At 33.9% G+C, this 10,415-nt stretch overlaps 1 protein-coding gene across 1 annotated transcript; it reads left to right on the top strand.

The window, feature by feature from the left end:
* The first annotated feature begins 235 nt into the window (after positions 1–235).
* On the top strand, positions 236–8,009 carry LOC127848337 (meiosis expressed gene 1 protein homolog). The gene is made up of 3 exons (XM_052380730.1): positions 236–380; positions 3,914–4,044; positions 6,456–8,009. Exons 2-3 carry the CDS (start codon positions 3,916–3,918, stop codon positions 6,582–6,584), a joined length of 258 nt encoding a protein of 85 aa, XP_052236690.1. The 5' UTR covers positions 236–380; positions 3,914–3,915; the 3' UTR covers positions 6,585–8,009.
* The last annotated feature ends 2,406 nt before the right edge of the window (positions 8,010–10,415 follow it).

The raw sequence follows: 10,415 nt of genomic DNA, 5'->3' as shown, positions 1-10,415 counted from the left end.
ACCGTTCTACATTCATATACCGTAGATTGACGCATTACTGAGATTGTCGCAAATTTCAACCCCTCAACCATCAGTCACCTATCCTCCAACATGTAGAACATACCATTCTTTCTAAAATATTTTAATAACGTATTCATTGATCTAAAATACTAGACAATCATTTTGTTAAAAAGAACGATGTCAGTAAACGTGTGTGTTGTTTTAAAACCTATGATCAGTAACAGTTACTGGTGTGTCACCTGCTTAATTGTAAATATAATAGCACGTATATTTTCGCACGCCGTTGATTAGCAACAAAATAAACAAGTTAGAAACGGAATTGTTTATCTGAATTCAACCTGCATAGATTTTTATTTTATCCACATAAAACCTACATAAAGGTACGTAAACGTATTACATATTGAAAGCATTTGTTGTTTTTTTCGAAAATAACGCATTATTTCAGAGAATTTTTTTAAAAGCTCAAATTCATGAAAAATAAAAATGCGTCGAAAGCTAAAAAAGCTTAAAGGCGTTTGCTTAATGGTAAAAGCATGAAAATTTCAGTTTTATCATTTGAATATTTTTTTATTAGCCGAAGAAGACTACAAAAAAACTAGTTTGCAACTATTTTTTGTGTTAGGTTAAAGTTTGGCCTTTGACTTTGTTTTAAATTAATTGGGGTTGGGGGGCATTTAACCTGTATTGCTAGCTTACATAAAGTAAATTTGTAAATGGTTTGACCAGCTTATTGATAATTGACACGTTTGATTTCCTAACCTCATATCCAAGGGGTTAAGCCTGGTACTTGCATGATTATTGTGGAGTATATACACTTCTGTATTGGGTAATATCCTGTCTGAGTCAGAACACATATGTTTATATCCCGGTGTGACCCAAATTCGACGATATAACGGTTACATAAAGCAATATTTCGCAAATAATGAAAGAAATTATATAGCAAAAAATAATAATTTTTAACTCGGCTGTAATACTTTGAAATGATTCCAAGACATTAATCATCCATTTAAATTTAAATCGATAAAAATAGAACATCGTCGAATTTAGATGTCGTCGAATTTGGGTTACGGTAGGATATGTTATGCACTCTTGCTGACTTTAAATAAAATTTACTTGATTTGACTAACACTCACATGTCAGAATAAATAGCATAACATCATGAACATCCACTAGATGAAATTATCATCTGTTGTGTGGCTTTGTAAATAAATCCCACTGTCTTCATCTGATTAAGTACATTATCTGAATAGATGATGTTGTTCCCAGGCATATTCCCAGTGGGCATCCAATGTTGCTGCCACGTTGTATTTAGGTTGCATTCGAACGTTGCAGTTTGGTTGTACCCATGAATTGTCTATATGAAAGTTTACCCGACGTTTTTTCCCAACGTTGCTGCGACGTTTTTTCCCAACGTTGTTGCAACATCGTATTTAGGTCGCATTAAAACGCAGTATTTTTAAAGTCTTTTTTTTTAATAATATAAAATTAAAAAAAAAAAATAACTGCCAACCGCTTTTTCGATAAGTATCGGCAGTTATGGACATTTTCGAGTTCGTTGCTTTGAAACAACCATTATTTGATGTATATAGAGGAGGTAATGAAACTCTCTCCGAGTGGGAATCGAGCCCACACATTCCCGATCGCTAGGCGGACACCTCATCCACTACACCACGGTGACAATTGAAAGTTTCAGACAAAAATGTTGACTATTTTTTTGTTGTTGAAATTTTAAAATTAGATTTTACCATTTTAATGCATAACACAACTTTAACGAAATATTTTATCCGGCGATTTTGAGTTAAAGTTCATCTTTAGCATCTTTAAGTTTAAGCAACTGATCTGTTAAATTAAAAAAAATTGAATTTCTAAAATTTACAAGAAATCATATTTTCATTGATTCTACGATTCCTACTCGGGGAGCGTTTTATTATCTCCTCTTTAGACACCAAGTACTGGTTCTTTCTAGGAAATGGACGCGACAGTGTAATAATACAGATAATACTCGAAAGAGCGGTTGGCAGTAAATATTATTTTTTTAAATTTTATATTATTCAAAAAATAGAATTAAAAAATACTGCGTTTTAATGCAACCTAAATACAGCGTTGCAGCAACCGATCGGAACCATTTTTTAACTCAACCGTCGTATCCAGGTAACAAATGTTCTGGCCAAATTTCAGGAAGATTGGACCAAAAATGTGACTTCTAGAGTGTTCACATGTTTTCACTATATACATATTAAGAAAACTGCCCCAACCCCTGGCGGCCATGTTTTTTCACCGCTCGGACCACTTTCAAACTCATATGAGATATCAATGAAACCAATGTTTTGACCAAGTTTCATGATGATTGGGCAAAAATTGTGACTTCTAGAGTGTTCACAAATTTTCTCTATAGCCATATAAGGAATACTGCCCCGCCCCCTGGCGGCCATGTTTTTCAACAGACCGGAACAATTTTTGAACTCAACCAACATATCATTAAGACAAACATTTTGACAAAGTTACATGAAGATTGGCCATCAAATGTGACTTCTACAGTGTGCACAAGGTTTTTCTTTTGTTTGACCTAGTGACCTAGTTTTTGACCCAGCATGACCCAGTTTCAAAGTCAGTCGAGGTATCATTGGGACAAATGTTCTGACCAAGTTTCATGAAGATCAGACAAGAAATCTGTCCTCTAGATTGTTCACAAGGCAAAATGTTGACGACGGACGCACAACGAACAAAAGGCGATCCCAAAAGCTCACCATGAGCACAAGCCATGAGCACCTTGTGCTCAGGCAGGCTTTTTCCGCTCCATTTTGGGAAAACGCCACACTGGAATTTTGGGAATTTCGCGTCGTGAAAACCCCCATTTTGGGAAAAAAATTAATCGCAAAATTGGCTCAATTGGGAAAAATTATCGCATGTAAATTATTTAAAACAGTGTTTCTAATATTTCAAAGAAGCCATTAACTGGTAAATAACGACTATTTTGATAACTTATTATTAAAATTTTACAAAATATTATGAACATGTGTGATTAGTGCAGGTTTTTTAATCTGAATTTGGGGAAAAGGCTTGGCCTTTTTGAGGTGAAAAAAATCGCGGGAAGCGCCGGATTTTGAGGAAAAAAAGGAAAGTCTTAAATAATCATTAACATATTTTACAGTTCTTAAAACAAATTCAAGGCAACAGATAATTTAATTATGAAATACTTTCTATTTTCTACACCAGATCAGGTCAACTTATATATTTAAAGGGTAAAAAAAAAAAAAAAAAAAAAAAATTTTTTTTTTTTTTTTTTGAATTGGGAATTTTTTTTTCAATTGGGAAAAAAACAACCAGATTTGCATTGGGAATGGGGCCGAATTTCGGACCCGTGGCATAGGGCGGAAAAAGCCTGTCAGGTGAGCTAAAAAACGGGTAATGAAACGTTTGTGTTCATGAATATTTTAATCAAGTTATTCATATTCTCAGATTTGTAACTCATTTAAATCGTGTCATCAATTACTCATTTAAACAGTATATGCATCACACAAACATGCACTTTCATAGATAAATTAAAAATCTATTTTTATAAAAGAATGTAGTCATTAATGTCATTACATTAACTTTAATATTTTTTTTAAATATATTAATACAATATAAGGAAGTGGAACACGAAATGAATTTTATTCAAACATGCTTTGTATGGTCTGCAAATCTCAGAGCCGTATTATGAGTCCGCAAATCTGGGCTGTATAGTCCGCTAATCAGGGCTGTATGGTCTGGGCTGTTTGGTCCATGGTCCGTATGGTCCCTAATTCGCATTAAATGGATCTTATTTTACATGTATATTGATATTTTGCCTCAAGCATTTCTTCTAATGGCTACTTCTTACCAAGTTTATACGTATTATAGATAATAAACATGTTGTACTATCATATCTCAGTAATGGCAGCGCCTCAACCCACTAGTATGACCAGGGCAAAGGAGTGGAGTCCTGAGGCAGAGGAAGCCTGGAGATTTCAAGTGGCTGGATACAGAGACGAAATAGAGTACAAGAATGTCAAACAAAATGAGGTACTTGCATGTAGACAGTATAGTTATGTGCTGATTTTAGCCTGTAAAAGGATTTTCAAGGGATTATATTATTATTTTATATACAGTATTACTTGTTTTTTTGAGCACTCATAACTTGTAAAACAAAATTCATTGTTTTGAATACAGGTGGTTAGCACGTGCTTATGATATTAAGGGGTGTTGCTGCAGTTTTGCTGATTTTTTTCCACCAAATAGATTTTGTTCAAAATTTATGTTCAAATACTATATACAAATACTATATGAAAAATGAAATAAAAATATATGTATTCTTTTATTCACCATTTTATAACATGTTCTTTTTCATTTAAACTGGAAAATCTCTTATTGCCTCAAATCAATTAATAACCTATGAAATAGACAACATATAGATATTATATAAGCTGAGATACATAAAATACCATTTAATTAAACAACACAATGCCAAAAAAATGGAGAACACAAGTTAAATTAAAAAAAATATTTTTTTTTTAATTTTTATGTCACCCCAAAAAAACATCAGTTTTTTACTATATTTAACACCAAAATGTTATCAAAAAAATTATATCAAATAGAATTCTGCAAAACTGCTACAATAGTTTCATCTACGTGTTGAAGGGGGTCACCGCACTTTTAACCGAGATTTTTTCTTTTCACTATCCCTACCGTCTACGACAAATTTTATAAAAATACATCAATTCGGCAAAACCCAAGTGCCGGTACATAGATTGTAATAAATATGCATAAACATTAGAAATTGTTTACAATCTTAACTGGGATCACAACAGCTTACCAAAAGACATTAATAAAAAACAATATTTAATCACAAACATGATACCATACCGTATCAAACTCGACCTTAATCATTAATAACTTACATGTACTTGTTTACAGATTTCGGCTTGTTTTGAAGTTTGTGATTAAATGCTTTAAATTGATAAATTTAAACGACATGACTAAAAAGCTCCAGTATAAAACAAGAATGATATTAAAGAAATAAAAACAAGTAAAAAAAAAAGTTAACCCCACCTGGGATCGAACCACTTACAATTGAATTATTAACCAACTCGGTCATTTCTGATGATAATGATAACAAAAATATTGTGAAAATAGCATCATCGGTGTTGCTTTAAATATATTCTCGGTTAAATTAACTGCCGCAACACCCCTTAAGTAGAAAAAACATCATTTTGAATGAACAATAATCAATTTATAACGATAAATCAACTATTTTTTTCAGAGTTAATTTTTCGTTATAATTTGATTATTTTTCTTTGTAAATGATATATTAACTGAATAATATCATAGCCACAGTCACTGATCAACTGTGGTTCTGAATAGGCTTAACCCTTTCAGTGCTGGAACCGATTTTTGAAGGCCTTTGCAAACAGTTTGGATCCAGATGAGACGCCACAGAACGTGGCGTCTCATCAGGATCCAAACTGTTTGCTATTCTGATAGTGTTCTTTGAAAAAAATCGAAGAAAATGCTAATTTTAGAAATTCAGCAGAAGACATTTAAGCAGACGACAAATTTCCCAGCATGCAAAGGGTTAATCATTTATACTTCAATAAGAAATTACCAACCATAATTTTAACTTTACCACATGATAACAAGGCATGTGTCGGACTCTATTTTGATGTTATATTCAAAATTGCCATCTATAACTTGAATGAGTATTCACACGTCTGTGTAGGACTAGTGCTTGGCTTCTTGTGGGAAAATTGTGAAAAAAACACCCTATTTTTGGGATTTCTCGGTTGTTGTAGTGAGACCATTTTCACAATGCTACAGACACCCCAGTACCGTATTTTATGTTGATAGGATTGCCTCTATTGTTTACTATCAATGCTGTTTTAATCAAAGCGCTGAAGGCACTGTATTTGTTCGCTGTTGCATAATCTTAGACGTAACTCAGTTTTCAAAATTATGTTATAACATTTTACATCACAAGTTTGAAATGACCACAACCCATTCTAATTTATAAAGAGTTTTCAAATCATTAATACAGCTAATGAGTGTGCACAGGACTAATCTTATTTGACATGCATTAAGCCCCGTTTTCCCTGAAAGCAGCCAATATGTACAGATATCAATGATAAACACTAGACTGGCCAACATTGTCTTACAAGCTGTTAAATACTTTTGAATACATACACACTATGTAGTGTAGCAGTGGAAACTTTAAACAGGCAGATGTGGTGGTAAGAGCAGACACTTTTAACATATGTTGTCTGCTTAATTTTACTGCAGTTATCCACACAGGCAGCCACTGGTTATGGGCCCTAGCGTAGCTTAAATCCCATACTGATTTGCAAAATTGCGTCTGCATTATTTGTGAGCTAACGCTCACAAATAAAAATTACATTTTAGCATCTGTAAAGGTATGTGTACTTATATTTATTTTGTTTCAGGTGGAACGGTGGCCACACAATGGGTACGTCAAAAAGCTTCAAAGAAAAGATGGATGCTGGTATTACTACAACAAATCAAGAGAACTTCTCGATAAAGACATTCCAAAGTGCAAGCTTTTTGCCTACTAGAAAAGTGATAGTGAATATAACAAAATTCAATTAATCATTAAATAATATAATGTAATGTTTTATTTTTTCATAATTTGTATGTAAACGTTTGTGAACTTCTTTAAAAGAAATATTGTTTTTTGTGAATAAACTGTAAGAATGGATGAACAAAATTTCTGGACTTTTAGGATAATTGGTTGTAAATTGTGTGTTATTTAAGCATGCAGGCATTTGCCGTACTTTAAGGTCCCGTCTAGTATTTTAAAAGTGATATTTTCTGGTCTTAGTGTATATATGTTCAATATATTTGTCACTTACAGTAACTGCTCACAAAATTGTGTGTTTTAACAAATGTCCACTTACCAATATCTCTTGCCATATTATAATTTAAATATTTTAAACTAACAAGTTTTTAATGGTGCAAATTAAAGGCACTTAAACATACAGTTTACATTTGCCTAACAAACAAAAATATGAACCCATATGATTGTGAAAAACTTATTTTAACATACTCATATCAGAAAAATACAATAAATTTTAAATAGCTTATAAAAATAACCAATATTAATGAAAATGTAGTTTTACAGTGAAAAAGTATATTATTAGTCCCCTAACGGGGAAACCGGAGGGGACTTATGGTTTGCGCTCTGTGAGTCTGTCTGTCACCCTTTTCTGGATCCTGCGATAACTTTAAAAAGTTCTTCATATGTTTTCATGAAACTTGAAACATGGACAGAATGGCAATATGGAGATTATGCACGTCATTTCACTTTGTTCCTACGTCAAGAATTCTGGTTGTTATGGCAAAAAATAGACTTGAAATATTGCATTAAATTAACCACATGCTGTGCATTGTTTAACCCTTTCCCAATCAGAAGCACAATGAAAATGGCTATAAGAAAACAGCATAAAACCAGAACAGCCTGCGAGTAACTCGCAGTCTGTTCAGGTTTTATGTTGTTTGCTTCTCATCAGTATCTAAGGGTTGGAAATGAAGCCTTTAAAACTTTAATCTAGTAAGAAAGGGTTAATTTGACTTTCTAAGGGACTACAAATTGTTCTTAATACGTATCTTCGTGGGAAAGGGTTAAAACAGTAATTGTCACGCTTTAAGCTCAAGCTTTGATTAAATATACACATATTTCATTCTTCATCTATTCATTTAATATTTATTCAGACCTTATATAGTGTACTTGAATCAACATTTTCCCTTCATTTCATTTAGTGCTTTCTCAAATAGCACTGCCACATTATATATTTATTTAAAACAATTTTTGCACCCTTACTTGTATTGTGTGTTATGTTTTGATATGGAAATTAACTAAATGTCAAATGTGATGATTTCCATTTTTTGATGTATACAGATGTGTGATATCAACTCACTATTGTGTCTACTTTTGATGCAATTTACTGAAACTGCTTATGTGAATAAATTTTGAGATGTTATTACATGTTTATTACATTTTTATATACAATTTGCCTATATATTAGTACAATGTTCTACTTCATGACTCAGTTGCACAATTTTCAGTGATTGTGTAATGTTAAGTTGTGCATGCTGCACTTGCATTATTTCTGTTATTAACAGTAAAGTTCAATTAACCCATTTATGCCTAGCGTCTAGAAAAAGGCCTTGTCAAACAGCGTAGACTCAGATGAGACGCTGCATGATGTGGCGTCTCTTTTGGGTCTGCGCTATTTGCTTCAAGGAATTTCCGTAAGAAATATTCTAAATATAGAAATAAATATACTAGACATCCCTAATTTTGGAAATAAATTGATCCAATTTAGAAGGACGGGAGAGCCCACTAGGCATAAATGGGTTAATAATTCAAGAGCATCAATATTCTTTTTGAATGCTTTACTTGGAGACGGGATCAATAGCTGGGAGATGCATCCAAGATATTATCAGGATGAATCTTCTGACCAAGTTTCATGAAGATCGGACAGTAAATGTGGCCTCTAGAGTCCTAACAAGATTTAACAATAGCCATATAAGGAAAAATGCCCGCCCCTGGTGGCCATGTTTTAAAGGAAAAAAAAACATTTTTGAACTCATCCAAGATATCATTGGGACAAATCATCTGACAAAGTTTCATGATGATCGGAAAATAAATGTGACCTCTATAGTGTTAAAAAGGTTTTACTATAGCCATATAAGGAAAAATACCCTGCCCCTGTGGTGGCCATGTTTTTCAACCAACCTTCATCATTTTTTAACTCGTCCAAGATATTATTAGGATGAATCTTCTGACCGAGTTTCATGAAGATCGGACTATAAATGTGGCCTCTACAGTGTTAACAAGATTTTACTCATGACAGCCAAATATACATGTAGCCATATAAGGAAAATGCCCCGCCCCTTGGCAGCCAAGTTTTTTAAGCAAAGATTACCATTTTTGAACATATCCAAGATATCATTGGGACAAATCTTCTGAGCAAGTTTCATGAAGATGGAAAAATAAATGTGGCCTCTATAGAGTGATAACAAGGTTTTACTAAGTCTATAGCCATATAAAAACAATGCCCCGCCCCCTGGCGGTTATTTTTTTCATCCAACTGGCATCAATTTTCAAACTCATCCAAGATATTATTGGGAATAATCTTCTGACCAAGTTACATGAAGATTGGACAATATATTTTGCCTCTAGAGTGTTAACAAGATTTTACTATAGCCATAATAGGAAAAATGCACAGCCCCTTGGCAGCCATGTTTTTCAAGCAAAGGTAACCATTTTATAACTCATCCAAGATATCAATGAGACCAATATTGACCAAATTTAATGAAGATTGGACAATAAATGAGGCCTATAGAATGTTAACAAGGCAAATGTTGACGCCGCACGACGGACGACTCACGACGCACAAAAGGCGATCACAAAAGCTCACCATGAGCACATTGTGCTCAAGTGAGCTAACAAAAAATGTCATAAAAGCGGAGAGTGTTGTTCCTGATTAGCCTGTGCGGACTGCACAGGCTAATCTGGGACAACACTTTACGCACATGCATTATGCCCAGTTTTTAGCTCCACTGGCAAAATGCCAGCGGGGCTTATGTTATGGTCCTGTGTCCGTCGTGCGTGCGTGCGTCCATGCGTTAACTTTTCCTTTAAACATCTAAGTTCTCCTAAATTACTGGTCCAATTCTGATAGAAATTTCTCAAGAATGTTCCTGGGGTGAACCTCTTTCAAATTTGTTCAAATTATGCCCCTGGGGTCAAATTTTACCCTGCCCCGGGGGTCACAAAATTGAAAAAATGCTTATATAATACCTATTTTGTGAAAACTTTAAAAATCTCTCGTCCATAACCATTGGACCGAGGGCTATCAAATTTAGTATGTAGAGACATCTAATAGTCCTCTACCAAATTTGTTCAAATTATGCTCCTGGGGTCAAATTTGACCCTGCCCCGGGGGTCACAAAATTGAACATATGCTTATATAGGGTCTATTTTGTGAAAACTTTACAATCTTTTTGTCCATAACCATTGGGCCTAAGGCTACCAAATTTGGTATGTAGTGGCATCTTATAGTCCTCTACCAAGTTTGTTCAAATTATGCCCCTGGGGTCAAGTTTGACCCTGCCCCGAGGGTCCCACAATTGAACATATGCTTATATAAGGCCTATTTAGTGAAAACTTTAAAAATCTACTTGTCCATAACTGTATGGCATAGGGCTACCAAATTTTGTAGTGACATGTAATAGTTCTCTTCTTAGTTTGTTCAAATGATGCCCCTTAGGTCAAATTTAAAACTGCCCCGGGGGTCAAAAAATTGACTATGCTTATAAAGTGCTTATTTTGTGAAATCTTTAAAAATCTGCTTGTCCATATCCATTGGGCCTAGGGCTAC

Source organism: Dreissena polymorpha, chromosome 10 (assembly GCF_020536995.1).
Source record: "Dreissena polymorpha isolate Duluth1 chromosome 10, UMN_Dpol_1.0, whole genome shotgun sequence".
Taxonomy (NCBI): Eukaryota; Metazoa; Mollusca; class Bivalvia; order Myida; family Dreissenidae; genus Dreissena; species Dreissena polymorpha.
This window is presented reverse-complemented; position numbering and strand designations above follow the sequence as displayed.